Source organism: Balearica regulorum, chromosome 1 (genome assembly GCF_011004875.1).
Source record: "Balearica regulorum gibbericeps isolate bBalReg1 chromosome 1, bBalReg1.pri, whole genome shotgun sequence".
Lineage (NCBI taxonomy): Eukaryota > Metazoa > Chordata > Aves > Gruiformes > Gruidae > Balearica > Balearica regulorum.
Genome location: NC_046184.1, coordinates 51,166,794 through 51,184,341, shown reverse-complemented (window position 1 = coordinate 51,184,341; position 17,548 = coordinate 51,166,794). Strand labels below are relative to the sequence as shown.

Sequence of the window (17,548 nt, the reverse complement as noted above, 5' to 3'; positions counted from 1 at the left end):
CTGTAAAAGCAGCAACAACAATGAAGCAGCAGTTGAGAAGGTTTGGAAAAATGCCCATATTAGATCTTTAAATACTATTTCAGCAAATAAGATTTTTTTTTTTATTATTATTATCGGTCAACATTTGTGATAGTAGCATCCAAAAAACTCTGGGACCAATGTCTCCCTACACCAGCATTTATGAAGATGCAAACCCCATGTGTCAGTGGGGTTACATCACTTGACTGATGTTCTGCTCTTCGGAATGCCACCGTCTGCCCATTATAACGTATAGAAAATCTGAGCTTCAGAGTTGCTTTCTAAGAGTTTGTTAGGAGTTGTAGTCATGCTACTTTGTTTCACTTCTTAAAAATATGTAAGGGAAGTCCAAGAAATGGAGGGAATATTGTTTTCAGCATCTTTCTCAAATCCTTGCCTTTTCAGCTACAAGGCAGTTTGTATTTGATTTCAAATTATCTGCTAGTCTCAGACAAATGTCTTTTTATTCAGTCCATTAAAGCAAAGAAGTTTGCAATATCCTTAGCAATTGTCTGAAATCTGACTTCGCCTATCTGTGGCACATCTTGCTAATGCAAGATGCTTGTCTGCTTTGTTTTGCCATTAAACTTTCCCTTGCTGTTATTTTCTCATACAGGACTTCTGTCTTACTAAATAGCAATACTAAATCACAGAAGCTGCATACAACTCGGTTCAATTTAAATAAAAGAAGGAATGTACCGAATGTCATTAATTCATGGTAAGGAAATCTAAGCTAAGATTGGACAATGATGGCTCCAGTGTAAACATTGATGGTAGCAGTTTACTAGCAGTTCGTTTCTGGCTATGGTAAAGTAGTTCATCTATGCCTCCAAGCCATTACACTATTGCATAGGATGCATTGCATGTGGATCAAAAGCAGTATTAACTTTTTAAGCCTAAGTAAAAAAACAAGATGACACATTTCTGGCTGTATTTTTGGTGGCTTAAGGTTCCCTTGTGTCTTTGAGGCAAATTTGCTTTAATTGATAACTTTTCTATGAGTGAATAGCAACAGTGCTTTTTTACAAACTCAACGATGTCTAAAAATAAGCAAAACTAATGGAACAAAGTACTTTTAGTTTCATATGACTGGTTTGTAACTCAACTAATAAAGTAAAAATATCATAAATCTCAAGTATTTTATTATTGCTCCTAGTATGCTGAAATTGTAATCTTGTTTTACATACATGCGAAGCTGAAAACCAAAGTTTTGTGCATTCTCCTGCTGTCTGTGAGATCACCTATGGTCTCTTTTCCCTGATCCATATATTGTATACTTATTTCCTTTTTCCTTCTGCTCTCTCCAGCACAATGTACCCCCAGCAAACATCTGATTCAGGCCAGTGGTCCTCATAGCCGTCTCTGTTTTAGTGCTTTTCTCTGGGCACAGCCATTTAGCGATTGATCCAACATCCCCAAATACAGCAACAAGCTTTCCATTAGCTGCTGAAGGCCACAAAGGATGCCTGTGAGCTTTAGTCTCTTTTTTTTTCTTTTTTTTTTTCCCCCCTTCTTCTAGTCCAAACCTTTCATAGGATTTGCTCTCACTATAAGGAAGTTGTGTTCAAAAGATATCATCACCTAGAGTGGTGTGGCAGGTTCTTATTGACGGCATGATGTCTTCACTAGAGGTATGAAGATAAGGCTCTGGAACTTGGCACTCCTACTGCCTGCTTTACAGGACCAAACAACCTACAGAATCCCCCCCCCCCCCCAAATGTCAAAGGACTTCTCAAACAAATTAGTCTTCACCACACTCATGAAAGACAAATAATACCAACACACATAGCACATACACATGAATATAAAATGAGTATTCTACAATCAGCTGTCAGAGATAAGAGGTGCCTGTAAGACCTTCAAATAATTAGGAGGTAGCCTTTGAAGTCTGATCTTGGCTGCTACCAAAGCCTGCCTGGCTACCTCATCTGGTTAAAACACATCCCTCGTTCTCCTGTCGGCTTGGTTTCAGAGGCTGTGTTTTGGCAGAAGCCAGGAGCTCCACAGCACTTAGGGTTGCATCAGACCTTAAGAAATACCTGAAACATTTAGATGACTGCACGCCTCAGATAACAGGGGATGACTGGGCCTAGGCCTGTCATTTGTAGAGATGATTTTAAATGATTCTTCAATCTGTACTTGATTTATTTGACAATCTAACTTGCTAACTCTTTCCCCTATATTTTCTCTTCCTTGTGACAGGGGCAAGCTGTGGGTCACATCCCAGGTGGCTTGTCCTGCTGTGCTTCGAAGAATTATGATGGGGGAGGAAGGGAAGACCTGCAGGTGTAGTAGCTATCGAATTCCCTGTGTGTCAGACCTGGAGTATGATCACCTCATTAGCAATCAGATGTCCTTTAATGAGCAGATAATAGTGGTCTGTGTCTCATCTTCTTCACAAACAAACAAGGATCCTAGTGAAGACAAGATAGAGCAGCTGTATGAAAGAAAGAACAAGAATAGAAGTATGCCCTGTGTTCAGGTGAGTTTTAGCAGACAGTGGTTTTTTCAGCACATTGTTGAAAACTTTAGAGAGTCATTTGGGAATCATTTTCTGTTTACCTGGTTGCTAAAATATCTGAAAAGTTTTCTCACCAGAAATGTCTAACTGACACCAACTCCAAATATGTGTTCTATAGAAAATTTAATATTAAAAAAATACTTCCAAAGTAGGGAAAAAAATCTATAAATGCCAGAGTTTCCTACAAAAAAGCGCATTTCAAAACAAATTGTTTCTGAAAACTAAATATTATTTGAATCTATATCTTTGCAGATGGAGTAAATTGCAATTCCCAACTTAGAGGAATTCCTCACATCATTCTTTGTTCTGGAACAACTGAGGGAGTAAGCGTGAATAATCCCTTGATGTAGAGCAGGGACCTCAAACCTTGATTAAAAATCCCTAGAACTGAGTCTTGGGGGGCTTTCTAGCTCTGTGGCAGAGTACCAGGAAACCCTGCAGGGTGCATGTGTGACTACTGTGGCATTGTAGGCCCCAAGGATTAGTAACCGCAACAGTCTATTGCATCAGTTAAGCAGAAATCTGTGATTTGGTAGCAGTGTGACAAAAATATCTTTTTTTGTTGAAACATTTTGGCTTCCAGGAATCAGAACTTTCTAATAAAAGTGAATGAAAAATATTCCACACAGAAGTATGCTGCTAGAAAATTTCAAACCAGCTCATTTTCCTTACAGTATAAACTTACTGAGTAGTGATTTAACACAAGACTCTGTCCTCACATTCACATAGCCAAGTAGTAAGGAAATACACAGCACAAAGTATCTTTGTGTAAGTAAGTCCGTATTCAGAAGGACTGGAAATACGAGTAAGTAAAAGCTTAGAAGGGCAAAAAAGCAAAACATAGGTAATATGATAAACACTTTAAAACAAGGAATGGTTTTTGTTTCAATGTCTCCAGACATTGTCTATTATAATTACCGAAAATTTCTCAATCAAGCTAACAGTGGAAGTGGTACTAGAGACTCAACAGGCGTTTTTCTCATCTTGGCATAGCGGGCACGACAGTAAACATCAGTGACTGCTGTATTCAAAATCTTCCGCTTGTCACTAGACATTAGTGGAGCTGCCCTGAGATGAAAATGTTAAGAGGATTTGAATCTGCGTAGATGCAGCTTTAGTACCAACTAAGGCATTAAAATGACTTCTTTCACTATGTCTTATTTATCCATTCCTTGAGAAACTGGTCACACAGCAACTATCATTTCTGATTTGCATTTGAAAAAGTTAGCATAGAAAGGGTCAAATTCTGGCCTTCATGAAGTCTTTGGAAAAACTCCCATGCATTTCAGCACCAGCAGGATTTTTGGTCCAAGAAGCAGAGGCTAAATCTGAATGAAATATCTACAGTTTATATAAAGAGGAAGAAAGTAAGGATGTTTTCAGACCTACATTTTCATATTGTTCTTTCCTCCTGGAAGCCTGACCCAAAAACCTGTTTGGGAAATCAGTAGGAAAAAGGCTTGTGTATTGCCTCCTTCTCTCACGGTGTGGTCCTGTAGTTGGTCCCTGTCTGTTAATGGCAGGAGCACAAGACTTTTGGAAGCCAGGATTGCAGAGGATTATGACAAATCCATAAGGAGGTTGCACAGCTACCACTGGTGTTCTCACAGCTATGAGGTGTAGTTTTATAAATCAGAGGAGCTGTTTCTTTTAAGAAGAGAGAAATACACCCACAAAGAGAAATTGAGAAATTTAGAAGCCTCTGTCATGAAACTTACAGTGTAAAGAACCATTGCTACCTGGTCTGAGATAATACAGTTGAGTTTGTAAGGACTTGTTTAGAAGGAATGTTACCAGCTTAATTGGTCAGGCAAAATTTACTACCTACTTAATTATATAATTTTACTTCCCTTGTTGCTTCAGGGTTGTCTGGATTCCTTTCGTCTCCTCAAATATGACATCACTTCTGCAGATGCATTTACAGATCATAAGGGTTCCTTACTGGAAAAGAGACATAATGTAGCTCCTGGCATGGTTTTGGTATGTTAAAACTATTACAGTCAATTATTGAACTTCTAATGCTATTACTGTGATCTGGTTACAAATGAGTGACTTTGGGATTGCCACCTGTCATGAGTATTTGGGCTATCAGGAGAGCGGAATGCTAGCCTTCCCTCTTCAGGAGTACCAACTGTTGTCCCAGCAGCCCCACCTTTATCTGTTAGCAGTTCAGGATTTACAATGCGTCAGGTTATTCTCATTGCACCTGCAAAGGGCAAGAAGCACATGCTAGTTGCTACAGCATCAGAAAGGGAACATGATTTCTTCCTTTGGACTTGGTTAGATCGAGCCATCTATGCACTTAACCCCATTTCTGCTTCATCTGTGGCAAAAAGTCTTGAAGCACATCCCACAATAGCATGTTTCAGTCTTTAAAAAAAAAAAAAAAAAAGAAAAACCTTTTTTTCCCCAACATTCTGAGATGTACTTTTTGCAAATCAGGAACAAGTCTAAGATGAAACATGCCTTGAAGTTAGTTTTAAGCACTTGTATAGTTTTCATATGTAGTCTGGAAACATTAGGATTTCTTGTCACCTTAATAAATCACCTTAATTCATAGGTGATTAATTCTACTGAAGTTTTGCATGCAAAACATACATAGCATGTTTTGAAATACATGATTGTTGTAACACTGTGAAGAGAGGATTCTCCGGGTCTTGTTCACTGCTGTTGACAAGCTGTTCACTTCTGTCGCAAGCTGTTATTAGGCTAAGAAAATGCAATCTTGTTTTGCATCGCACAGAATTGCGTTATAATTGGATTTTAATAGTCCTCACATCTTTCCGTAAACGCCTGCACATACACTGTTTTCCGTGGTTATTTTAGTTACTTTCTCCCAGTAGGAGAGAGTGCCCACTAATTATTGTTTGGTTATTCTTTGTCTACTTCTTAATAATGGTAAGGAACAAGTGCTGCTTCCTGTGTTTGCTCTGTACATTTTTAGTAGTGGCCATGGCATTAGAATGAAGCACCTTTCAAATATCATCTCATCTTAACTACTGTAAAATTAAGCCTATGTCTATCAGTTAGGAATGAGCTATTCCTGCAGAAAGAACTTTTCTGCATCACATCCATCTGTGATCAACTTCTCTGTCCACTGGGTGACACCAGCAGCCTATCCAACGCTGCTTAGCTGTGTATGAACACATGTCTGAAGAAGATTAAATTCTTAACCACACAACTTCTTTTATCTTGATAATATTAATGACGTTTTCTTTCCTCTCTGGTGGCAAAGTGATAGAACTAAATAGGAAAAACAAAATGCAGAAAATCCCAAACTTCTTCCAAACCTACTACATGTAGTTTACAAAGCTGAAGGAGACGAAGTGGGAAAATGCTCTGTAAAATACATAATAAATTGAGGACCTGTTGTAGAAAAAGAGGAAGATGATATGCTTTAGTATGAATGACCCACAGTTGATGAAAATGATTGTTAACAGCTCTGAGGAACTCAGGTAACTAGTTACAGAGGTGCAGTTTGATTCTGTTCCATGTTATCTTTTTTCATTCCCATATGGAAAATATTTATTATTTTTGAAAGAGAAATCAAGATAACAGGAGATTTTTTGTGGCTGATGAACTGATTAATCCTTAGAACAGCTCATAAACTACTTTTGTTTTAAAATAATTTAAAGACATCCTATGGTATATGTGCAGCATTTTGGGTTGGTTTGGTTTGGGTTTTTTTTTTACTATACCTATAATTCACTACTACAAAGATTAGCCACCAGTACAAGCTCAGTTTCAGTCAGTACCTAGATACAGACAGATTGATGCCAAAGATGCATAAGGAGTAAAACCTGAAACCTAATTAGCCTGTCAGCATGGTCTTAATTACTGTTTTTAAAAACTGAACGGTAAAGGCAAAGTGGCTAATTCTTTGGCTTGAACAAGAAACTAACCATTGTCAAGGAAGAATGGAGTTTGTTTTTAGAAGGAATGTGTTAATAGTCCTTTCCATCAATACTTCTAATGTCTCTCAGCTGGCAAATAATTGGTCAGAGCAAACACAAAGTCCCAAAGGAATGAGCCTATTTCACCTGGTTACAACCCCTACAACCTTTCAATGGTACAGTGGACATCCTATACAGATGTTTCTTTGCTGTTTCCAGAGAGGTGTTCACCCCATCCTCGAGCAGTTCCCAGTCAGACTCACCCAGCTGTTACCATGCTCAGCCAGAGCAGTTTAATCTATCAACAGGAGCAGTAGCAATTCAGAACAGTTTCACATGCCTGGATTTGAAGGTCTAAAAGCTTGACCAAAGCTGGACTGCAGGATATGAGCATTCTGTATGGACCGGGGGCACTCAGGAAACCTGCCAGAGGCAGCAGCTCCAGCTCTCCTTATGTTATCTGCGTACAGTGGTGACTTGCAAAGACCAGGAGAAAGATAAGCTGTCAAATGTAACTCTACCGATCACAAATTACAAAGGCTTACAGCATCTTATATAGTCATTACCACAACAGCTCAAAAGCAAAACAATAAATAATATTCAGACATTCTGGAACCTAAAATGGGCTATGGTTCTTTTCTGTTGGACAACAGCACGACCTCTGCTGAAGAACTGGGAATGGCCTGATTGCAGTTTGGGAGTAATAATCGTTAAAAATGAAGTCACTACATTTAGGGTGGAATGTGGTTTGTAGTTCTGAAAAATCGGTCATGTGTCAGAGATGACAAAACTTCAGGTCACACTTGATTGTCTGGAGTGTTCAAAGCTGATCACAGAGAGCTCCAGAAGGATCGTGCAATGCTCAGTAATTGAGAATCAGTTGGTATATGAAATTCACTGTCAATAAGTGCAGAGTAACTTATATGGGGGAAAAGAATCATAATTATTTATACAGATGCAGAGATGGACCCAATAACTCTTAATACTGAAGTAAGAGATCTAAGACTCGTTCGTTGAACATATCCCTGAAAACTTCTGATCAGTGCTCAGCAACAGCCGTAATGCAAGCAGAATGTTAGTTAAAGGGTAAATAAAACATTCCTGAGATTCTGGTGCACAGCACGTGACTGTCTTTACCACATCTCAAAAAAGGATATAATGTGGAATGGCTGTTTGCATAAGGCAGGACTAAATAGGGTAGCTTACAAGAGAAACTAAGATGAGATACGAGAAAGCTTTATAAAGCAAAAATGGTGTGGCAAAGGAATAAGAAATAATTATTCATTGTTTCTTAAAACAGGAATGATGAGGCACCAATGAAGAGATAAGCAGCAGATTTAAAACAAAAGAAAGTTCTTTTTCTAACAGCACATCATTAAATTGTGGAACTCTTTGCCACAGGATGTTGTGGAGGCCAAAAGCATAAGTGTGTTCAAAATGGAATTAGATACATTCTTGGAGGTTAGCTCCATTGGCAGCTATCAAACGTTATGGACCAGACAAAGCTTTTGGTTGAGGAAATCCCTGAACTGTTAACTGCATATGGCTGCTATGGGTCACAAAGAATCGGATTTTCTTATAAATGCTCTTCCACTCCTCCCCCCAGCTACCAGCCACTCGCAGGGACAGGATACTGCACAGGTTGCCTTTGGTATAATCCTACACAGCTGCCAGTATGTGCAAGGTTATTGCTTTAATTGGGGTAAAACTTCAATAAAAGGATTGGTGGAGGAAATACACAGAGTTCACGAGAAGAAGGTTCTTTGCCTCTGAAATCATCCTCAGCTGCATATATCAAACAATTTTGCATATATTTTAATTTGTAAAGCTTCAATAAAGCAGAATGAGTGTTCCCAGGAAGGGAAGGTCTCTCTCAAACTGTGTAAAAGTAGGATTCAAATTTTACTTAATTTTACATGCTTTCTTCTTGAGGCAGATAACTAATTTTCTTTGGTCCTTGGGAATTTCCTCAGATGATCAGGGAAAAAAACTTCAAAATGAAACATGATTGTCCTCTGTGACTAGTGAATCAAAAGGTTACCTTTAGTACACTTAGAAGGACAGAGTCCATCCTTAATTTCCTACTAAAATAACTAGATTGTTCAGCTAAATAAATACAAGTGAGTTTCAGAGAAGGAATTCATGGTTTCAAAGAAAAAGAAATAAGTTCAAGTTTTAATGAATGTATTATGCAAGAAGGAAATGTTGTATGATATTAAACATTTGCTTTTAGACAGCTTTCTATATAGTCTTTTAGATGCCTCAAGGAAATGGTTTTACAGAAGCATTACAACAACGAAGTTACTCCCAGGGGCAGTTGCTTCTGATTGTGGCATGTACTTCCTGCCATATGGACAATCCCCCTCTCTCCCCCTGCCCCCCATCTAAAGATCTTCAGCCAGGGCTTAATTCCTGTGCCTTCAAAACGTTAGGGAGTTGTGTGTTTGAGGACCAGGAGGCAGAAGCAAACCAAAGTTGGTTGTTGGGGTTTTTTTTTGCAAGAAGTGGCTTCTCAAAAGCATTGTTTGTGCCGAGTTAAAAAAAACAACCACCAAGGACCAAACATTCCTGCTCTTTTCTTTCCCATAGGATTTTCATTCCTTTTTTTTCCAAAGTAGATGCCTTCTCTGTGTAGTTTACAAATTTATAATCATAAATTATTTGTTAAGAAATTACTAGGATAACAAACATATGAACCTAACAATAACAAAGCACGGCGTGCTTATATACATACAGACATGCAAATACACACTGCTGTTCCAGTTTAAGAATGAACTTAAGCCAATAAACTTGCTTTCATCCATTAGTGCTGTACTACATGGGATGATGGTTAAATATCGTGAGAGCTAGCTGAGGGAAACTGGCATCCAATGATTACATTTCTAGATATATAATTATCTCTGGATGTGACTGCCTGAGCCCTAGCAGCACAATTCTTAAAAGGTTGCATTTGCCAATTTCTGGAACGTGTCAGACTGACACTGTGATGCAATGGAGAGGAGAAGGCAACTTGAGGTCAAAACCAGATCCATGGGCCTGGAAATGTGTTCCCGCACTTGAAGAATGCAACATGAGCTGTGAAAGTTACTGACGTTTACTTAGATTTCACTTACAGTGTGGCCATAGAGTCACAGATGAAAAGCAGCAGCTTTAGATTTCAGTCCATTAGTCCAGATTCTCTGTTTATCCCAAACAACAAAGGTAACTGCCCTCTCCAGCAAGCAGCAGTGTGCCCGGTTTGCGCCATTGGTAACCTTCTGCTAAGTGTGAAACACAGACAGAAGTCCCCCAAATGTGTGAGGAGGCTAGAAGAGGAAAAAATAAAAAGGAAACACAGCAGGAAGGAGACAAAGCTTGCCCTCAGTAACACCTGCTGCATTTGCCATTAGTGGTGAAATTTGTACACACCTATAAACAGACATCTGCAGAGAAATCAGCCATCCAAGCATAGATGCAAGGCCTAGGATGAAGACCAGAAGAATCCACGTTTTCCCTCCTCCAGGATGTGAATATGCACAAAACTTCCAGAGAAGGTCAGGTGAAACCACAATCTGACCTTAACCTAACTTCCCCACCCCCAGCCAGCGTTCCAGCATGCAGGTGTGAGATGAGAAATGTAACAAAGATTTCATGAAATCCACCAGTGACTTTTTTATTGCCGTTCCCAGACTTCTACGGTTGAAAATATTGAGACAGCATAGTGATAAGGGGCAGAACACATAGATAACTAGTTGTACAAGCTAAACTATCAATATGAGAAACTTCACAGGTGAGGTTTTCATTATTTTTCTCCCTTGAAAACTAGGATACTGCCCTGAAAAAGGTGAGGGAAAATCACACCGATTCATTTAATTCCAGCTGATCTTAAGATCCAACATATTTAAAGGAAGGCTGGGTTCTATAATTGCATTTACCTTGCAGCAGACTAAAGCCTTGCCAGCTTCTTAAGTGCAATCATTACGAAACAGGCTGAATGCTTCGAGCTGATTGTACAGCTTATCAACAGCATGGAAGGAATTTGTGCTATTATCAGGCCATTCAGTGACTTTGGACTTCTCTGGATTCAAGAGTTGAATGGGAACCTTCTGGGTAATATAATTCAAAATTGTTTCTGCCATTTTCTGCTGCAGATGATCAAGATGACAATGTTTTTAGTCATTTTTCTCCAGAAAAATAACACTTATGAATTGAGCGCAGGGTGTGGAATCCTCTATTTATACACAGAACCTGACAATACACCCAACAACTGTTTGTGTAGTTTTATGTTTCAGAAAAGCGAGTCTGGAAAGGCCATAGTCAGGAATTTACAGGATAATCAGGCTCTATACTTCTACTCTTGACTTCTTTAAGAATGATGGTTTGCTCATTGTGTGGTGATGATGTAAATTGTTTGCTTATTAACAATTTAATTATTCATTATCATCTCATGCCAAATTATTCAGCCAAGCGGCCATCAAACTAATAAATTTCTGTTACTGTCATCCTACTGAATAGGTAACTTCTGGTTTCAGTTAGTCCTTCAGTTAGGCAGACCTTCTGCAATGACAGGTTCATAGTCTAGAAACAACCTCAAGCGGTCATCTAGCCTCGCCATTTTCACCAGTACAAAACGCACTACATCAGTGCGATGACTGGCACAAGAGACGCTACAGTCCTTTGCAGAGCTTTAGACATCTACAAAACAGACCTTTAGAACTGAATCGGTTTTCTAGAGTCTTTCACAGCTCCTGAAGAAAAACAGGCACTTCCATGGTGTAATTCATCTTCCAGTGTATAATGGAAGTGGGTCAAATGAATCACATGCTGGAAATGCCTGTTTGTCTCCCGTGGGATTCAGCCGTGGGTGAGGTGAATTCCACTCTTGCTGCTTAACCTGTTCATAAAGAGAAGCTGTAATATCCTCACAAAAGTATATCTGAGTGCTTTATACTCTTACTGCTTGACAGCTTTTCCCATTTAATTTTTCTTCCTGCAATTAGTCCATTATTTCTTGCTCTGTTTATCATAGACATGGGAAACAGACCGTTCTCTTTCTTTCTGCCATAGCTTTTATTTCCCTTCTATCTCCCATAACTATACTCCCACACTCAGTCTTCACGTCTATATACTAAACAAGGACAGGTTACGCAACCTTTCTTTATAGGTCATATTTTCTGGAGCTCTGGTCATTCCCCTTGCTTTCCTGCAGATGGTTAATAAATATTTGGCCACTCCAGCACTGCTGAGCTTACAAGTTATACTTTGTATTTCACAGGTTAGATTCCTATTTGCACACCCCAAAATGATTAAAAGTTGTATGTCATCATCACCACAGATAATCTATAACATGCAAAGGCCGGCTCAACCATCTTGTTTGTACATTACCAGCCCAAGAAGGGTGGTACTACAAAACCCGAACAGATAACAAAGTTTCATTAAATGTGTTTCAAGTCTGGTGATTAAATTTAAATGAACTTCAGCGTAACCAACTCTTTTTTACTTAAACATCTGAACGCACATGCCCATATACACATTGATTTGTCAAGTTGCTTCTCTAAGGGGTGGTTTGATTCAACAGAATTGTTTCTATAATAAGAACTTGTGAAGTTTGCTAATCTGCATGAAATATTCCTAGACAGAAGGAAGAAGGAAATTAACCTCGAGAATGACCATCTTGGTCAAAAAAAAACAGGCAAAGAGAACTTGTGATAACTTGAAGACAGCCTCATTTTACTCCTTCAGTTAGCTGGAAAGATGCAGAAGGGCACATAAGGGGAAAAATATGGGCTGAACTCCCAAAACCTCTACTGTGGATTGCTTAATGTCTGTGTTTAATATCTAAAAGTTCCCCTTCTTCCAAAGGTTAAAAGGAATCAGGACAGAGATATATATGCTTATAAAACCAACCTACTGTTGCCAATAATAAAACATTTTTTATTTAGACTTTTTTTTTAAATGTTCTGATATATTACCGCTATGAAGTTCAGAATTTCATTAGTATTAAAGTTCATCTTTAACCTTTCACCTTTTTATGTGTAAGAATTAGTCAGGGAGAAAAAAACATTCGTCTTTGCCCTGGCTTGCTTATTATGAGTCCCTCAAGAATTTCAGTCTGAGGCTATTTGCCAGAACTATGTTTAGCTCTGAGAGGAGAAAGAACCTCCCCCCACTCCAAAATGCCGCCATGCAAATTTATCTCTTGGCTTTCACTAAAGACTTGGGGTTTAAAACACTCTAGATTAAATTTACCCCGGTAGGGGTAAAAGAGCTTTGTTATGCCAGTTTATACCTACTGAGAAAAGTTGGCCTTCAGAGCTGCTTGCTGATGAACTTTCTTATTCTATAAATTCCTGGTGTTTTAGGAGTGAACCAAGCCAGAAAGATACCCTGTAGGAGATAAAAATCTTACTCATGCCATAAAATACCAGCCTGTGAAAGTAACATGCTACAGAAGGCCGTAAAGAGAGTGACAGGAATCTGAAAAACACCGGAAAACTTTGACTGGTAACATTGACCTATTATGCAAGCAAAGCTAAGCTTCAAGCATACTTGAATTTTATGCTCGAAGGCACAAATTGATTGCTTGTGGTGGAAGGAATAATGAAATTCCTCCATGTCATAACATCACGGAATCAACCAGGTGAATTGTAATGGAAAGGGCTACATTCCTCTGACAGCGATGGTGATTGCCACAGGCAGCCTTCTCATTTATATTCATTTAGAAAAGTTTCAATGCATTGTGTATTCATGCATCAGATCATCTTTGGAATAGATTTATCTACCCCTTCTATCAGCCTCTTCATTTTGTACAATTACAGAACACATATGTATCGGAGAATAGCAATCATATTTCCAAAGCATTCTGTAGGCAACCCTGCAGTGGCAAAAGGTTCCTTCGCTATCTGCCTGTTAGAGTTTTCATCATTAGCCACAAGGATGAGCTCTAAACAAAATAACAAACCTGGTATGCACCCCACCACTTTTTGGCAGTAGGACAATGCCAGTGGTTAAACAAAGCCAACATGAGAGGGGTGTTGTGTGTTGCTTCCTCATCTGTGAGGCGGTGCAAGGCACTGAAATTGGACAACGTAACACGTCAGGGCTTGCAGCAGTAAGAGGAAACTAATTCAGATCATCTGTATGGGGAAGTCAAAGGCTAGAACAGACCAGGGTGTGGTGACCGAACCAAAGCACAAATTCCTGGCATGTGGAGCAGAGGCAGTAAGCCTGGCTGGAGGTGGCTGGAGGTTTCTTATCTTGTTCGCTGTGCTCCCACCATAGGCAAGGAAAGAACATGCAGAATTGAGGGAGAACAGCAACAGAGGTACGGAGGAGAAGTATGAGAGACTAGACATCAGATCAGAAGGATCTGTGTAATGAGCAAGACGATAGAGAAGGGGAGGTGAGACCAGTTATGGGAAGCAAAGTGAGGCACCGATTAGGAGAGAAAGAAGTAGGGAAAGAAACATATGTACAAGTAAAGAATGAGGGAGAAACTGAAATGAGAATAGGAAAATCAAGAGAGAGTCAGGAAAATCAGAACAAATGAATGCAAAGAGCTTGCCTCAAAGGGAAAACCCACAGGCATAAAGGGGTACATAGCACCAGAGAGTGAGTAGCTGAGGCCAAATGTTACCGTCATATCCGCCTGCTGACAAAACTGTACCCCGAGGAGACCTTACAGGATTCCCTTTGTTTTGATGCTGACACTGCTCACAACGTTGGATTTAAGCAAGAGAGCAGAGAAATGAGGATCTGTGTCATAGTGTAACATGTATTAAACTGTTCACTTTCAAATCTGCACTGCTGTGAGTGCTGCTCTCACACTCAGTTAAACAGAGCTTTTCGTAGTAATGAGACAAGCTACTTGACTGAAAGAAAAGTTTCAGAGTTGAGTAAAACAGCGCTATGTAATAACTTTTGCCTATAAAACTGAAAAAAATGCATGATGTAAAATATTTTTTTTTTCTCTCAATTACCCACAAGTAAAAGCCGTGTTCTACGTCATGTTCATTACTGGATATATTACAGATGAATACATATTGGTGTGAGCATAAGATGAAGACAATTCAGTGGTCCTCTGGATTTCCTTCTAGTGAATATATCCATTGTTACTCGAATATGCATTACCCTGAAGTGTTCAGAGTCTTGACTTGGAGCCCTGCATGCTGTGAGCTTCCATGAAATAAGCCAGATGCTTCCAGTTGTGTAACACTGGGAACATCCCACAACATAAGCAGCTTTGGATAGTACATCAGCTTAAGTGATTCTTATAGTTTTAAAATTGAAGCCAATATTCACTTAAACAAAGGCTCCTTTACACTGCCAGAACAATAACATGGGCCTTCATGTCAGTGAGAATCTGGCCCAATTATGTCACTGTTTCTTTACTGACTGAGAAAAGGCTGATGCTCTCACCTTCATTCTTTTTACATCTAATATTTCAACAGGCTTTTCTTCAAGCCCTAATTCTGAGATCATCCATATGTTACATCTGTGTGGAACACTCTTTGCAACATGTTGAAAAAGTATTTATCTTTTCTTGAACTTGCTCTGGTAATTTTGAGTCTGGCCCAACCCACCAAATTGATCTAAAACCAATAGGAACACTCTAAAAATCCAGAAGGCTGCCGCCCTTCAGTTGTTGAGATCTTACTACAAAATGCATCATTAATCTGGCTTCTTTAAGAATTCTAAGTTCTAGCAGCACAAAACCGAATTTGCCTTTTAACTCATCTGTGTTGTTGAGGATGTCATGATAAGATAGTAATCTACAAATGCCAGCTTTGGGAAACATGCAAATGATTGAGACATCATGAAATATACTTTGAATCAAAAGCAAGTTCAAAACCGCAGAAATAGAATTGAAAATGTTTCTGGATATTTCTGAACGGCTCTGAATTAGCTTTAGTCTCCTGGTTTACTTTTCCAGGGAGAGAAAATTGCTGAAGTTTCAGATTTTTCCCATGTTTTGAATCCTTATGGCTTTGAACATCAGGCCTAGTTAATTCCAGTAGGTTTTACATCGTTTCTCAAATGACCTTGGTCACCTTTCTTCTCTAGAAAACTGTTTCCAATGAGATACAGTACTTAAACAGGAAAGTTTATTCCTACTTATAAAAGTTTAGAAGTACGATACCCTCTTCTACTCCTTCTTAGCAAAAAACAAAACAAAAAAAAAAATCAAAGAAAAATACTTAGTTAACATATGCAAAAGAAAAAATAAATCAACCAAACGGCTGTTTTTTCCTATGCCTAACATATTTGTCTGTGTTCATCTTCAAATATGTCATGTTATGCCATACCTAAATTGAAATATTACCAGGATGGATGGTGGTGGGTTTTGGTAGTCCATGAAGCAGTATGCAAAATGTTGTTTTATACGCTTCAGTATGCTGTGTTTTGAAATCCTGGAGGGACTAGGAAGATACAAGTTTTATTTTTTAATTTTTTCAATGATATAAAATATTTTATATAACAAAGTCATGAAAGGTGAAAGCTGTAAGCCATAACAAAGTTGTAAGTCAGGCTGCCTAACAACCTTCTTTGTTTCTCAACTGACTGTCTTCATTTAGAATAAGAGGTTGCTTTTGCCAAGTCTGCATTTTTTTTTTTTTTGTTCTCTTCTTTGGCAGATGTACGTTCAAGGAAAGCTACTCTTTGCCAACTACATTTTCAATGGGTACAGCAAGTCAGCTAAAGACCTTCAGAAACAAATAGCTAAGACAAGGAGTGATTATCACATGGGTTACTGTCTTCCAAGTGATTTCAAGTTCAGGTATTTTACTTTCCGTCATCATGGCTTTTAATCACTTCCTTCTGAGACCTTTGGCTCCTTTGTCCAGTTTCTTCAATATGAAGCACTGTGACTTGGAGCAGCCAGGACAGCAGTCTCACTATCAAAACATTTGCACCTTGTTGGTGTGTTTACAAGCTCTCCATCTTGTGTATTCCTTCCTATCCCATTCAACAGTTAGGACTGTCTAACCCTAACTGCTGAGCTACACAATCTTTACTGGTGGTTACTGGCGAGGAGGAAATAAGAAAACAGGGATGAAGGTCCTGGGCACATCCCCCATTTCTTTTGTGCACGTCTAAGACTTACTTGTTTTATAGGCTGTTAGATTTACATTTTGGCATTATCCGTAAAAATTTAATAGCAATTAAAGAACCAATTACTTTAGTCAAGTGTCTTCTGGCAACTAGCTTCTTCGTTTAATTAATAGTTGCAGGGAAGCTTTAGAAGCATAACCTGGAGAAACTGCAGCAGATAGTCAGATACTTCACAGCTGCATACTGAGCATACAGCTCACAGAGAGAGCGTTCCCAGGAGCGAAAGCATATGCTGCAACAGTTAGCTTTCTTGTAGAAGTTTCCAAAGCAAAAACAAAGACAGGCAGAAAGGAAATAATTGCAACTTTTGCAATGTATTTATTACATAGCTTTTGGGAACCATATCTTTATTTTTATTTTAGTGGTGCTGCAAACCAGTAATCAAACCAGAACTTCAGAGTGCCTGGTACAAATACAAAGACCAGTGCATTCCACTACTGATTTAAGCAATACATCTTGCAGGGTGTGATGACGATGATCTATTAAACTGCTGTTAATAACTGAGAAGCAGTTGTCAGCAGTGACACAGCAGAAGAACACAGGATGTAGCCCAAAATGAAGTGTGCAGTCTTGTGCTGAGCTGCTCTTAGCTAGCTTTGACAGGTCACAGAATGTCTGTTCCTGTCTTGTATTTCTTTTTAGCTTAACAAAATAATGTATTTCATTTATATTGAACAACAGCAGAAAACAGCATGTGTTATAATTGTAGTCCATTCTTCTCTGAAGGAAGCTTGTCACTTCACATATGTACACAAAACAATTACTGGAATAGTAAATTCAGGGATTAAATATGACAGGTAATTAACAGTAGCATTTTCAAATGCATTAATTATTGGCCTACCGTGCTTTCCCTCCAGGTCAGTGGCAAGATTTCTTGATTGCAGTCAGTACAGATTAGCTTTAGGCTGAGTGTTTTTTTGCAAATGCGTCTCTGAGTGACTGGAAAGGCTGCACTGGCCTGTGGAATCTCCTGTGCTGGTTCTTCTCTACACTAGAATTTTCCTAAATATTTCCCACGGTGGCA

At 38.9% G+C, this 17,548-nt stretch overlaps 1 protein-coding gene across 3 annotated transcripts in view; it reads left to right on the top strand.

Annotated features, from left to right (window-relative positions):
• LOC142601066 (uncharacterized protein C3orf20-like) overlaps positions 1–17,548 on the top strand; it is a 47,724-nt gene that overhangs the window by 11,606 nt on the left and 18,570 nt on the right. For 2 of the 3 annotated variants that reach the window (XM_075748951.1, XM_075748958.1), the window contains exons 6-8: positions 2,221–2,500; positions 4,403–4,519; positions 16,047–16,189. In XM_075748951.1, the coding sequence (XP_075605066.1) occupies positions 2,221–2,500; positions 4,403–4,519; positions 16,047–16,189 (540 nt within the window). Of the gene's footprint in view, positions 1–2,220; positions 2,501–4,402; positions 4,520–6,651; positions 7,837–16,046; positions 16,190–17,548 lie in introns of those variants that run through there. The other variant, XM_075748967.1, reaches the window with a different exon arrangement.